Source organism: Corapipo altera, unplaced genomic scaffold (assembly GCF_003945725.1).
Source record: "Corapipo altera isolate COAL_440 unplaced genomic scaffold, ASM394572v1 308, whole genome shotgun sequence".
Lineage (NCBI taxonomy): Eukaryota > Metazoa > Chordata > Aves > Passeriformes > Pipridae > Corapipo > Corapipo altera.
The window spans coordinates 2,123,121-2,137,762 of NW_020884925.1; the positions used below are offsets into that span (position 1 = coordinate 2,123,121).

The following is a 14,642-nucleotide window of genomic DNA, read 5'->3' on the forward strand; positions in this document are numbered from 1 at the left end:
CAGCGCGGGGGTGGCGAGCGGTCCCCTCCGCTAAGACGGGAGGTGGGGGGTTAATGTGTTTAATTATCGTGTTTTTCTCCTTTTAGAAAGTTGTCGAGGGAGTTGCCGGGTTCGCCACACCAAGGCTGGAGGATCCAGGCCTCACCGCCCGTTAAGTGCTCGTCTGGGCATCCAGAGCGTGCTCAGGGACGGGTTGAAATACGAACAGGCACGCTCCACGCTTCTGTTAAAATACGTATTTCAGGCATCAAACGAGGTTTAAATCTCTCGGTTTTTTTTTCTTTCCAGCTCTTTTTCCCTTTCTCAGCCTGGTCAGGGAGCAGGCAGCCAGGTGCTGCCAGGACAAGCAGGCACAGCATAGAGGGTCTCTGCTATGTGTCGGGGAGCTGCAGCTCGGTTTAGCTGCTGGAAGGGCTCTGGTCAGCGGGGTTTGAACCTTCACGGGATGTTGTGCCGCTGGAGATCGAGCCTGAGCCTTGGAAACCAGAGGCAAAGAAGGAGAAGGGCTGGGAAATTAAGTGCTCCGGAGTTAAACGCTTCCCAAACTCCCAGGACTCAAAATTACAAGCACTTAAGTAATCATAATTAGTGAGGCGGTGTGCATGCAGCTAAGAAAGCCAAATGAAACAGGTGGGCACAGGGATGGCAGCGCTGCTGTGGGATTTCCCTGCAATGGCTTTAAATCCCCATTCCCACACTTGAGCAGCACTTCGGATTTCACATTCTTGGAATTGTCCGTGCTGCAGAGTTTTGCCCGTGGTGGCTGATCCCCATCCCTGGGGCACGCCAGGAAGGGGAGATGCTGCAGGCATCAGTCTGCCTGTGCTCAGCAGCCCATTTTTCCCACTGCTCTTCAAACAACACAAACCTTTTATTTCCAGTAATTTATGGCTGTCTGCATGAAGTGACCATTTCCAGAGAAATCCACACATTTCTGTGCTGAGCAGGATCTGCTGGCACAGGGAGAAGGAAACGGGGAGATGGAACAAAACCTCGTGTTGTGCAAGAGGACTGAAAATGCTCGTTTTGACAAGAAACACAGCCCTGGGAATAGTCAGGAACAGGGGGTGAGTCTGTGGGTTGCTCTTCCATGGAAAAGGCTTACAACCCTTTCCTCTGCCTCTAGCACAGATGGGATCTCCAGCTCTCCTTGAAGGGAGGTAGCTGCTGAGGTCTGTGGCAGAGGCATATCCAAGCCGTTCCCATTTAGAGCCGGCGGTGGTGATTTGCATCCCTCTCCTCTCCTCTCCTCTGTCTAGTAATCCTATCAGACATCCAGGTCACAGGTCTCCTTGGAGAAGTTTTGGTTCTCTGTGCCTGCTGTGGAATTGAGCTAAAAGGCACAACCACCTTTACCATGTGCACAGCGCGGGCTTGGTTCGGATTTCACAGCCTGTGGGAGACTGGGCACATTTGCGGGGCCACAGGGACGCTTGGCACGACCTGCAGCTTTCAGATCTGCAGCCAACACTTTGCCAAGAGCCCCACTGAGCCACAGAGAGCTGCTGCTGACAGCACGTGTCTGACAAGCAGCTGCAAATACCCCCTTTCTCCATGTGTGTCAAGAAGAAAACCCAGCTGGGTGAAGAAGTTTGGCAGCAAGGAGGGAGGGCCCAGTGATCCTTCCTTCAGAGGAGGAGCCAACCTGCAAGGGGTGCCCCACAGGAAAGTGAGGGCAGCCTGAGCAGGAGGAGCTGCTCTGCAGGTCACACTGCCTGGGCTGATGCTGCTCTGGCAGCACAGCTGGGTGGGAAATGATACCTGGAAGGACGGGACACTGCACCTAAACCAGAACTGCTCACAGGCAGGATGTGCACAGCTCTAGGGATGCTTAGAACACCCACCTCTCATGCACCCCTGGGCACTGGGACATGCAGGGATTCCAGATGGATTCCCTGCTGCCTGTGGTTCTTTTCCAGCCTTCCAGCCCTCGCGTCTGGCCCCAGTTTGGCACAGCCAAGCCAGTCCATGCCCAGAGCACAGGGAAAGCTCCTTTCTCTGCCAGTCCCAGACAGACTCCAGCTGAGCAAACACAGGTGCTGCTCTTCACACTTGCCAGCTGCCCTGTTCTGGGGCACAAGCTCTCTCACTGACTCTATGGCTTCATTTGCAGTAGCTGCCTTTTTGCTTCCCTCATCCCAAAGCCTCAGGCTGCAGCTGCTGCTCTGGAACTGGCACCACTTGCACCTGAAGGTGCTAGAGCTGGCGGGCAGCCCAGGAATTCCCCCTAATTTTTGTGCCCTACATGCCTGCTCAGAGCAGGTCCAGCAGCACAGGGGTGATGCCCTCACTCCCAAATCCTGCAGCGAAAGGCAGCAGCAGGCAGATGCAGTGGCCAGACAGGAGACTGATGCTCTGGGGCTTGGCAAGGCCCTGGGAAAAGAGGCAGGAGCTCGGAGCAGGGTGGCTTGTCTCCCCCCGCCAGCTACCAGGCACAGCCCATCGTGCTGCTTTCCCTCCTGCCACTATCCTGCCCACCCAGGAAAGCTGCCTGCAGCCTGGTTATCTCTGTCTCAGCCTCACCCAGGCCAGGAGCAGCCCCAAACAAAGCTTCACACCCCTCAAAGTCAGTGCGTCCCCAGGGATGCAGCCAGCTTGTTTTTGGGGATCACAGCCTGTGCAAAGCCCTAAACTCCCTCCTTCTCCTTTCCTGCCCAATGCCCCCATTACAGCAAAGAGTACTGGTCACTGGTAGTATATTTATATATCAATACAAATAAAAACAAAACAACCCCCAAAAAAGGAACAACAACAAAAAGGTTTCTCTGAACAAGAGCAAAATAGGAACATTTACAAATACTTCTGGTTCTGGCTTGGATCAAGTTAATGTTAAATTAAAAAAAACAAAAACAACCAAAAAACCCCAAAAAAGAACTACAAAATGAAAACTACCCACCCCCCCGCCAAGATTATAAAAAAATAAGAATATACACATTCAAAGATCTTATTACAGTATAAAGCTGGGGAGGTCCAGGTGGTGGTGGGGGCCAGGGCTAAGGCTCATTGCCTCTCCAGGGTTTGGGGTTTATTCTTGCTCAGCACTTTCCCGGCCTGTGACTCAATGCAGGGCTGGGCCTGCAGGTTCCCAGTGGTGGCTTGGGAAAGCCAGGCAACCTGGTGAGCCAGTTGGTCCCTGTGTCCCCATCACCTCGTACCAAGTGACTCCTGTGGCGGTGCCCCAAGGGGCAGGGAATGCCTGTGAGCTTCACACCCCTCCAACAACCCAAATCCTCCAGATCCTCCTGGGAGCAGAGCTGCTGTCTCCACAGGGAAGATGAGACAAGGAAATGGGGGGGACACCACCAAGCATCCTCGTGCCTCCAGTGGGACAGGCATGAGAGTGGGTACCGTGTCCCAGTGCTGCCCATGAGGGGGAAAAAGGGGAAGGGGGAAGATAAGACAGAGCCAGGACCAAACTCACCGCTCCAGGGATCACAGCAGTGAGGTGGCAGGACAGTGAGAATCCTCGGAAGCTGCTAAAGGGGAGCTTGTATATATGTATCTATATAATAGCCAGGGGAGCAGAGCAGGGGTATATTATATACACACATACATACAGACACACAGAGGGAGTGGCAGGTGAGACCAAAGCACACACCTCTCCCCCAGCCCCAGGAGTGGGAATACATTTTCTAGGACTTTGCAAAGCCCCTCTCTAGGTACAGCTTAGGTGGTCCCAACAACAACAAAATAACAAAATAAAAAAAAAACAAAACAACTTGAAGAGAAGACAAACCACCTCCACACGCAACCAAACCCAACCAAAACACAATGGGGAGGAGCAAGAGCCCCTTCCCGTGCCGGCGAGTGGCAGCTACTGTTTGGGTTGAATAAGGCACAGTTCCATAGCAGTGCTAACAGCTGAGGTGCTCTGGCACCGCCGCCCCAACAGCTCAGCTGAGTCCTGGCAGACACCAAGGCAGCTCAGGCAGCCCCCGGAGGATGGGAAGGGGGTGTCTGCAGGGAGGCGGGGGATCTCAGTGCCCTGGCGAACTCTTCTCCTGGGCAGCCCGGCTGTGGTTGGCGAGCAGCAGGCCCTCACGCTGGGCGTGCTCGAGGATGGCAGTGTAGCAGAAGTAATACTGCTCGGGGGTCTGGATGCTGAAGGCGCGCTGGGTCCGCATGCGTAGCACCGTCTGGTAGATGTTCAGAGTACCCACGTCCTGCAGCTGCGACAGGCAGATGTCCAGTGCACAAAAGGTACCTGGGGACAACAACGGGACGCCATCAGCCACCAAATCGCGCCGTCGCTGCCCCTTGCGAGAACTGGAGTGGTGGTTCTCAGCCCCCCACGGATCTCGAGCAGGCATCTGGAGAATTCTCCTAGGTCTGATGGCTGTGGTAAGTCCTGAGGACGTGCATCCCAGGTCAACCAGCTTGCAAACACACAGTGGATCCCTGGGATGGAAATGTCCCAGGGAAGCTGGACTTATCATCTCACCACCCCCAAGACCTCCGCTGCACCCGTTACCTGTCCTGCCGATGCCGGCGCTGCAGTGGACCACGACCGGTGGTCCCCTCGGGTGACCCTTGAAGCGAGGTCCCAGGGTGCTGACAGCCACCCTCTGCTGCTGCTTCACAGCCCCCAAAAAGTCAATGAGCGTGGCGGCGGAGGAAGGAACGCCATAATCCGGCCAGCTCAGGTACTGGAAGTGGGACACCAGCCGCCGCTCCCTGGTCTGGGGAAAGCAGGGGAATTAGACCCTCTCCCCTCCTTGGACCCACCGTGCCCCTGTGCTGTCCCCCACCAGGCAGCTGTGGCCACGCACCTCCGAGCTGTGGATCTCCAGAATGGTTTTCTTGTAATGGCTGAGGTTCTCCACGCCCAGGTTGGTGATGGTCAGGGCCCCGAAGCACACCTGGAAATCCTTCTCCAGGGGCCAGTACTGGCCACACTTCCTCCTGCCTCCCTCCTCTAGCCTGAGAGCAGGACAAGGACAAGCTGGTCATGTCCTTCTTGCCCTGCTTGGGACATGTCCCATGCCACTCAGCCTTGGTCCTTCAGGAATCCCGCAGGGACCAAACTGTCTGTTCTTGATGCGATGCCCCCCCTGCTGTGGGACTCTGGCTGGCACCATGGCTGCAGCATCACTGCACAGAGCCCAGCACTGCTCATCCCGCACCAAAAATGCTCATTTTGCACAGAAAAAGAGGTCTGTGTCCCTCCACGAGCACTCACCGGGTTGTCATCACTATCACCAGGACGTTCTGCTCCCACACCATGCGCCAGAAGTCACCATAGGTGTTTTCCAGAGGCCCTGCAGGGACAATCCACACTTCAGCCTAAAACCTAATGGATTTGGGCAAACCCCTTTGCCCGGCTGCTCCACCAGCCCCCCATCATCCCCACAGGGAACCACAGTCCCTTCCTGTTGGGAAGGTTTGGCTCCACCTGCCCTGCCTGGAGCTGCCACTGATTGCCCCCCCAGCACTGAATCCCTACGGCTCAGCACTGATCCCCCGTCTCTGCTCATCCCTGGGCAGATGGGGCAAATCCAGGGCTGGGATAGGGGCAGAAGGGAGGGGGCTGCTATCGTGGATGGAGGAGGATGGATCCACTCGCTCTCTCCCAGGAGAAGCTCCACTCCCTCCTGGCTGGAGACTGGGAGGGAAATAAATATACCCAGGGAGGAGTAAATATATCCAGAGAGAAGGGGGACCTGTTGGGCACTGTAGGGTCCTTCTCCTGGGATGTCCCCCACCACGGCTGGTGGCTGCCACTGGGCAGGAAGGTGAAGCCCACAGCTGCATCAGGAGCAGAATAACCTCTCAGAGGCTCGGGCCATACCCTGAGTGCCAATGTAAGCGTTCCTCTGCTTGTAGCCATCCATGAAGCTTGCGTTGATGTAGTCAGTCAGCTGCAGGGAGAAAAGCATGGATGAGATAAGGCTTCCAGAACCCTGTGTCCAGGACAGCTGTGTCAGCTTCCTGCAGGACTGTGAGTTTCCATCCCAGGCTGCCTCACCTCCGGGCGACTGTATGGCTTTGCCAGCTTGACACGGGTTTGGTCCAGGCAGGGCACGTCCCCATACCGGTTCTTCTCCTGGTTGTAGGGTGCCCTGGGAGGGAGGGGAGAGGGAAGCAGGGATGTTTTCCAGGCAGGGAAGGCAAAGGCAGCATGCCCTCACTCTGCACAAACCTCTGGAGCCTGTAGCCGAGGCTCTGCTGCCATCACCTGGTCAAAGCCTCAGGAGGTGGAGTCCCGGCCAGGTCCTGGTCCCTGCTGTTCCCTGCAGCTCCCTCCTACCCCGGGGGGCTGCAGGACCTACAAAGAGGCCTCACACCATCCCTAGGCTGGGGTTCTCTGCTGCTAACCCAAAGCACCACACTCTAAAGAGGCCGATGGACCACCATCCAGCAGCAGAAGTGTGTGTGTGGGGAGCACTCAGCGTTTTGGGCCGAGAGGGGCTCCTGACGTCTTTCCCCCAACTCACAAAGAGCAGACAAAGGTGCCGGCTGGGCTCCTGCGCCGAATATCTTCATACTCTTCATAGATGCCCTGTTTCTGCTTGTGACTGACATGATCCAGTAGCTCCTGGAGGGTCATGGACTTGGGCCCAGGGACGTGGACGGAGCCGTTATCTTTGGGGGCCGCCAGCGGCACCAGGATGAGCTCGTCCAGGGGGTCAGGGTGCCCATTCTGCTGGGGCAGGAACCGGCAGTTCCAGCTCAGAGGGTCCAGTTTGAGGGACCCCCCGAGGTACTCAGGGAGGCATTCCCGTGGCAGGTGTTCCTTCAGCTCCGACATCTTCACCATCTGCACCTGTGTGAGGAAGAGGTAGGGGTCACTCCAAGAAAGGCAGGGGTCACTCCAAGAAAGCTGGAGAGGATTCACTGGGGTTCGGGACAGGGGTGCCAAAGGACTGGTGCTCAGTGGCTTCCAGCAGATGGGGCTGAGCGGCACAAGCTGCTTCCACCATCCTGTCCCAAAGGGAAAGCAGCCTCAGCCCTCCCTGCCAAGGGTCCTGTGCCAGGAGGGTCTCCACTCACCCGCTCCCGCAGCTTCTCCTTCAGCAGCAGGCTGATGATGGAGTAGGGCACGCGGAACCACATGGGCGCTCCCACGATGAAAACTTTCTTGAGCCGAGCTGGGAAGGCACCCTGCAGGCAGGAGGAGGGGGTCAGATCCATTCTGCTGGCAGGGGACACGTCCCAGCAGAGGTGACAATCATCAAAGGGACCCTGTGGTGGCAACACCACATCCAAAGCGTTCCTGGCACGCTCACCGTCCGTGCTTGTTTCTATGAGCCAATACGGAAACAAATTTACTTCCTTGGAATTAGGTAGGCAGAGGGCTTGTCTCCGAAGGGGAGAGGTGAAGACCAGGAACTGGGATTGTGCAGAGAACACACCCTGGCCAGCATTTACTGTTACTGTTTTTTTCCAGAGAAGGCACCAAATGCCAGCATGATTAAAAAATAATTTGCATCTGTTTTCCCAAAAGCGCTGCCAGCAGCTGTGAGAGGAATCTGGCCCGGGGACAGCTGATCTCTTCTGCCCGCGGGACACACAGCCTCAGCCTCAGCTGGCTTCAGCCTGGCAGGCTCCCAGTGCCTTCCTGAGGTCCTGCGGGGCTGGAGCCTGTGCTCCTCAGCCAAGACGTGGTCAGCATGGTCTGGGGTGAAAACTGATGCCAGAACCACAGGTCTTCAGGTTCTCAGTGAGGGTGAATGGCCCATGCACTGTCCCTGGGGTCACCCCGGACATCACCTTAAGCAGGTTGAGGATCTTCTTGCTGAGGTCCAGCTCAAAGTTGGTGTACTGTGACCCTGCCATGTCGTAGATGAACACCAGCCCATTCCTTTGCGTCTCAAAGCTGAGAGAGAGGAAAGAGCAACATCAACCCCACAACATGACTCCTGCAGCAGCACCTCTGCCCCACACTGACCCCTAAAAATCCCTTTCTGTGCTTCCAGAAGGACTCACAGACCCAAACCTCACTTCCAGCTGCTCCACCACACCTCTTCCTACAACCTTCATTTAAGCCTGTTTCAGTGTTATCACCCATGATAGGTAAGGTCAAAAACAGAAAGAGCCCAGCAGGGGGCTGGGGAAGGGGGGATAGGGGGGAATGTCCCGGCTTTATATTTTTGGCAGGACTCACATTACGCCTGGCTGACAGCAGGGCTGCCTCCTCCCCAGCCAAAGCCTGCAGGAATCTGGGGCTTTTCTAAACTGAACCCAGGGCATAGACAGGGCGAGGCTGCAGAAGAGCCTGGTTCAGGGTACAGGAGATTTTGTCCCCCGGCTGAACACCTCCATGGGGAAGAGCGGCTGGAGTTCAAACCAGGGAATTTCAAGCCATGGGGAGCAGTGACCACCCTGGGAGGGAAGGGGCTCCCCAGGGACCCACCAGCGTGAGACAGGGTACCTCGGCAGAGGCAGGCTCACCTCTCCACGGCTTGGTCTAGCAGGTAGAAGAGTGCCTGGAGCACCACGTGCTGCACACTCTTGCTGGGGTGGTGCAGCTTGGCTGTGAACAGGGCGATAGAGGCTCCCGAGGGGTCCCGCACGCTCTGCCGAGGAAACAGGGTCAGGCTTCTGCAGCAGCCACGCCAGAGGAGCAGGGATGAGCCACCCAGCTGGGATAACTTGGGGGGGGTACACCCCACCTACCAGAATGGTGAACTTCCCGCTGAGCAGCTCCGAGCGCAGCGGCTCCTCGTGTGGCTTCAGCTTCACAATTCCCTCCTTCAGCCGTGTCTCCTGCGGGCAGGGAGCCGGCATGATGGGGGGCACGGGCACCCCAGCTGTCCACCCACCACCACGGCCCCATGGGGCACCCAGCCCTCCGAGGGAACCTCTGCTCCATGAGCCCACTTTCCAGCACGCACCCCAGCATGGGGAGGAGCAGCTTTGCAAAACCAGGCTGGGAAGGACATACATGGATCTAAATCCTTAATATACAGGGAGATGCCCTACGGGCAGAATACACGAGTCGGGAGGGCACCTTGTGAGCTGCTCTCAGCAGAGGGGAGGGGATTGGGATCAGTGAGATCTCCATGGTGACCCGCCTTGGCTGAAAAAGGATTTTCCAGCTGGATAAAACTTATACGGGAGCGGGAAAAAGAAAAAAGAGCGGGGGGAGGGTAGTCTGCCAGAGCAGGGATCTCCCTCAGAGCAGGAATCCCTTACCCAGGGGGGTCCTGGCCCTGCTCACTTACCCGGTAGGAGTGGAAGAGCTCGATGGCCCGCAGGACGTCGAACTTGCGGGCCATGAGGAACTTGACAGCCACATTCCAGGAGAGCGGGGACACATTATACTGGCCTGTCCACTTGTTGATCTCCTCCAGGAACTGCTTGGTTGCCTGTGGAAGAGACCAGGGGCATGCAGTGAGACAGGGTGGGAGGAAGAGGAGAGCCCGAGGAGCACCCCTGGTCATGGTGGGAGCTACAGTCCTCAGCAAACCCAGCAGCTCCTCAGGGTGAAGAGGAGAACTCCACAGCAAAAGGGGACACACCCTGCTCCTCAGGGTGAAGAGGAGAACTCCACAGCAAAAGGGGTAAGGGCAGTGGGGATGGAGATGGGGGAAAAATCAGCGTGGGAAAGGGAGACAGTGGTAGGAAAAATGGCCTTGAGGCTGGGGGACAGGCTGGAAGGGGGAAAGGGGGAGCAAGAGGAGCATTTTACAGGCATCAAACTCCTGTTCAGACACAGCAAAAACAGCACAGCAGGTACCCATCCGCTGGCAGCAGCTGGCAGCTCCTGGGGCTGCAGCTCCTCCATGGAGCAGCAAACCTGGTTGTGGGAGCACAGGTAAAGAGCGTGGAGGGCTGACACTTTGATCTGTTACAGGACATGGACCAGCTCACCCAATAACACCAGTTTCACATGGCCATGGAAGACCAGGAGGGTCCCAGGATGCAGCTTTGCTTTCTGCTGCCTATTTATCCCCTGTCCCACACAGGAGTCCCAGGGGAGATGGGGAAGCACAGCCCAGCCTTCCACCACATCCTGCTCAAAGGATACAGGCAGGATGGAGGGAGTTCCCAAAATGCCTCACTCTCATCGGGGGCACACCCCAAAATGGAGGAGCTTCTATCCTCTCTAGAGTGGAGGATGGCAATGTCATCCAAGGAGGAGGAGGAGGAGGGACAGGGAGTGCTGAAGGCTGGCTCCAGGAGCAGGGAGCACAGGCAGACGGTGGTGTTGGATGTCAGGCTGCAGCACGAAGTTACTGGGAGCTATTCAGAGCTACTGGGAGCTATTGAGCCAGAAAAGGTTGTTGGTGTTAATGACTTCCGACAGGAGGAAGCGAAGGGCTGGGGTTTATCGGCGGCACGAGGCTCAGCAGGGGCAGTGAGCCCTTCTCGTGGGATGAGCTGAAGGAGCCCAGCTCATCCGAGGGGTCTCTCCCCCAACACTTCACAGCCAGGAGCACCCCAGCTCCCGGGAGAGCACAGGGGAAAATAAATGGGGCAGTACAGGAACCATCTTCAGCCTCAACACAGCACACATGCACATGTATGTATACAGGAATATATCCTATCCACAAATATATCCTATCCAATATATCCTGGCTGCACCTCCACTCCTCCAAGGCATCCCCAGAATCTAGGGCTGGGGATGCAAATGCAAAATAACAGCGGAGATGCTCCTTCCCCAGCATGTGCAGGATGGCCCAGGGATGGAGGTGAGTGCCAGGTACACTCCTACTGCCCTTGGATGGAGACCAGAGCCAACACTGCAGCCTGGGATGGTAATAATACCCCAAGGATGATGGAAAGGGAGGCCCCAGATGATGGGAAGAGGGGCCAAGGGGCACAGTGGCAGCGAGGAGAGGATGCAACACGTGGTTCAGGTCTCCTTCCTCCACATCTAACCCATCACACTTCACACAGTCCCACTTCCATCATCCATCACGAGGGGTGCCAGGCTTTTTGCAAGGGGGAATATGCACAAGAACAAGCGTTGGCTTTGCAGGGCAGCTCAGCCATGAATTTCATCTTTCCCTGGGAACAAAACCAAATTCCAAACTTACCAGTGCCGACATTCAACAGCAGGGAGACAGGCGCTATCAACCATAGCTCTGCCCCCTTCGTGCACTCCACTGGGTCTCATTATCTATTCCCAGCCCTGATCCCACGTGGATTTATGCAGGTATCAATCCTAGTGGAGCAGGGACCGCTCCACATGCTGAAACGAAGCCCATGACCCAGACCTGCAGCAAGAAGCCCTGTTCTGGCAGCACTGTGAGTGAAATTGTCTGTGGTCGGGCGTTTGGAACAATGCTGGTCTTTGGAGTGCTGCCGTCATCCGTGTCCCCGCTCGGCTGTGCCGCGGCAGGGTGGTGACAAAGCCACCGCTGCTGGGACACGGGGGCTCTTCCAGCCCTCCTCCCCCAGGCAGCAAACCTACCCTTATTCTTCTTCATCCCGGGGAATGGGGAGATAAATCCGTGAAAACTGCAGCTGGGCTGAAAACCTCGAGGAAAAACGGTTTGGCTCCTCTGGGATAAGCTAGGGAGGGAACTGCAGAGAGCGGGCACAGATGTCCCAAGACTTGAAGAGAGAGGAGTGGGGTGAATTTCCTCTGACTTGCTGTCAGTAACAGGGGAGAGCAGAGGAAATCCTGATGGTCATGAAAAGGATGAGGGATGGCAGGAAGGGGATGTCCCAGCCCAAACCACCCACGAAAAGAGGGAAGCTTCCACTATTTTGGCTCCCAAGCCACCGAGGGCATCACCAAAGGCAGCCTTCCCCACCCCAGGATGATGATCCAAACCTGGAGCCACTACTGCAAACATACCTTCACCTTCTCCATCCAATATTCCTGCATGAACCAAACATCTCAGATCCCCCTGCTGGGACACGGGCCCAGTTACAGCTCCTGCTGCAAACCAACCCTCCCTGCCCCCGCAGGCTCTGTTAAAGCCCCATTGCTGGAAGCTTTACCGCCTTCACAACACAGAAGAAAAGCAAATCTCAGGCACCTGCGGGGACGGAGGGCAAGAACACCCCCCATTCCTTGGGATTTTATCACCCTGGAGATAGCAGTACTGCTCCCAGGAGGAAAAAGCCTGCACTTCCTGAGCACCAGCACAGGCTGTAGGAGGGCCTCCTCCTTGGGGTTTTGGGAACTCGGGATCTCCGTCCCAACTCTCCTAAACTTCCCCGTAGAAATTAAGGATTTTTAAAGGAGAAAACCAACTAATCAACCATCTGGAAAACCAACCATTTTGGAAGGAAAACCGGACCTTTTTGCCCTCGCATGGCAGCCCCCAACGCCACCAAGGTGGCCGATGTGCCAGCCCGAGCATTGCCGTGGGGCAGAGGCAGCCTCCAGCAGCACGCCCAGTCCCGCTCCCAGGCTCCGCATCCCCATCCAGAGGGAAGGCCAGTGGCCGCGGCTCAGCCGGGTGGGCAAACCTGGGGATGAGGACAAAGGAGGGAACAGCCAGCCAGGGATTGCTCCGGCCATCCGAGGTGCCCCCGCTGGCTCCCGGGCCCCGCTCCCCGAGCCCAGCAACATCCTCCCGCGGTGACGCAAGGCCGGCGGAGGAAGCCGGGACGTCACGGGAGGCCTGGGGCGTGGGAAGCGCGTGCACACACATCCCCACGAACCATCCCCACGCAACATCCCCACGCACCGTCCCCACGGCAGGGAGGCCCGCCAGGAGGGACGCGCTGCTCTGGGGATGTGGGACCCATGCCGCAGCCCCCTGCAAGGGCTTCTGGAGTGCGGCGCAGTGGGGAGTTGCGTGGATGGGGGGCTGTAAGGTTGGGGGGGCTGCGTGGGTGGGTGGGGTGGGGGGCTTCCCATGGGGCGAACCGCCCCGCTGGGAAAAACCAGCCCTGCCATCCGGGGTAGCCAAAAAATGATGGGAAAGGAGCGGCGGGAGGGGATGCGGGGGAGATGCGTGCAGCGCTCGGGGTCCTGCCCAGCCCGGCACGGGGAAGGGGAGCCCGGCGGGACCTACCTGCTCCTCCTCGGCGCTGAGCTCCGCGGCCATGCTGCGCAGCGGGCCGGGCAGGGACGAGCCGAGCCGGGCCGGGCCGAGCCGGGATGAGCCGGGCCGGGCCGGGATGAGCCGGGCCGGGATGAGCCGAGCCGGGCCGGTCTAAGCGGCGGGCGCCCCGGCGGAGCCCATCCCCGGCGCTGCGGGCACCGGCCCCTCCCGGCGGCGAAGGCGGCTCCGCCCCGGGGGCCCCGCCGAAAGCGCCGAAAAAATTAAAATAATAATATATATATTATATTTTTTTTATATATATATATGTAAATATATATATATGCGTGTATGTCTGAGCACACCGGGAAGTTTGGCTCGGACCGGGAGCGCCGCTCGGCTGGGCCGGGCCGGGCCGAGCTCCCGCCCCGCTCCGCTCCGCTCTGCCCCGGCGGGGGCGGCGGCAGGAAGCGCCCGCACACCCCGATCCCTCCTCTCCGTCCCCTCCCCGCGGCTCGGCCAGCCCCGGAGGGCGGGCGGGGGACAGGAAGGCCTCTGTGGCGGGGGGGGGGGGAGCGGGGGGCAGCAGCCGGGATGGGGCTGGAGGGGCCCGATCGCCCCCCCCCCCCTCGCCCCGCTCCGCCCCGGCTCCCCCAGCCCCAGTTCCGGCCGCTGCAGGCGGGAGCACCGCCGCTAAAATGGTGGCAGCATCCTCCTCTCCTGCTGGCGCTGGATGAAATTCCCGGCACAGCATTTTCCCCTGCCGGTATTCCAGCCTCGCGGCCTTCCCCCACGAGCAGCAGTCTGGGATTTCCAGGCGCCTCTTTTCCACTCCCTCCTCTGCAATCCGTAAATTGCATTTCCCGGCTGGGCGCAGGTGTCAGTGCCTGGATGGAGAGTCCCGAAGCTCCTCCGGGAAGGAGCGGGCGGATCCCGGGGAGCACAGCAGCAGTCCCACCAAAAAGCCGGGCCCTGGGACAAGGGGACATTTTGTTCAGCCGAGGAGCACTGCACTGGCAGCGTGCCCGCAGCCGGAGCCTGTGCACCTAACTGGGAGAAAATGGAAGAAGGGCAAAGGGAAGGGGCTGAGCCCCTGCTGGATGAGGGCTCCAGGCTCCTTCTGTCCCCCAGAGACCCAGACCACGTCTCCACGTCGAGCTGCCAGCTCAGCTCTCCTGCCCCAGGCCAAATTTCAGCAGCCGGGGAGGGTGTGGGGGGCGTGATCCCCTCCGCTGGAGCTGCTGCCTGTTCCAGCTGGGAACGGGATCACACCCAGCAAACGGAACAGTCACAGCATCAAACTGCACTGGCCCCGGCGACTTCCGTTTGACACCCTCTCTCCAAACACAGCCTTTGGTTCCCAACAGGAATTGTAATGCAAATATTTATTTCACCAGCCCAGCTCATGCTTTTAAAAGAGAAACTATGAGGCATCATCTGGAGCCAGTGGAGAGCTGCAGTCGCTTCCCTCTTGTTCTCCTCCATCCATCAGAGCACACAGCCCCTATTTGGCTGTATTTCCTCTCCTTCCCTTGGCCGGAGGACCTTGGAAGGCTGCTGGGGAGCAGTAACCTGAGTGCAGCTTTCTCTGCCTTAAGAGATGCACAAATCTTCCATCCAGATACCCACCTCCGGGTTTAATTACCTGACAGAAGGAAAACTGTGCTGACAGGAGGCTGGGTGCTGTCTCCTGTTCAGCACTCTCCCTGCAGGTCTCTGCCAACCAGAGAGGCTGAAGGTGGGAACCTTTGAGGG

The 14,642-nt window shown here is 58.0% G+C and overlaps 1 protein-coding gene across 5 annotated transcripts; it reads right to left on the reverse strand.

Annotated features, from left to right (window-relative positions):
- Positions 1-2,685: 2,685 nt before the first annotated feature.
- PTPN9 (protein tyrosine phosphatase, non-receptor type 9) lies at positions 2,686-13,329 on the reverse strand. 5 transcript variants are annotated; one of them, XM_027657851.1, is made up of 14 exons: positions 13,032-13,329; positions 12,921-12,976; positions 9,165-9,308; positions 8,617-8,706; positions 8,392-8,516; positions 7,711-7,816; positions 6,991-7,101; positions 6,435-6,763; positions 5,966-6,059; positions 5,789-5,858; positions 5,180-5,258; positions 4,770-4,920; positions 4,472-4,679; positions 2,686-4,204 (listed from the first exon to the last, which is right to left on the reverse strand). In XM_027657851.1, exons 2-14 carry the CDS (start codon positions 12,951-12,953, stop codon positions 3,978-3,980), a joined length of 1,767 nt encoding a protein of 588 aa, XP_027513652.1. In that variant the 5' UTR covers positions 12,954-12,976; positions 13,032-13,329; the 3' UTR covers positions 2,686-3,977. The 5 variants fall into 5 exon arrangements, with proteins under 5 accessions (XP_027513652.1, XP_027513651.1, XP_027513648.1 ...); XM_027657850.1 differs by lacking the exon at positions 13,032-13,329 and having other exon boundaries at positions 12,921-13,008; XM_027657847.1 differs by lacking the exons at positions 12,921-12,976; positions 13,032-13,329 and adding an exon at positions 12,198-12,576.
- Positions 13,330-14,642: the final 1,313 nt, after the last annotated feature.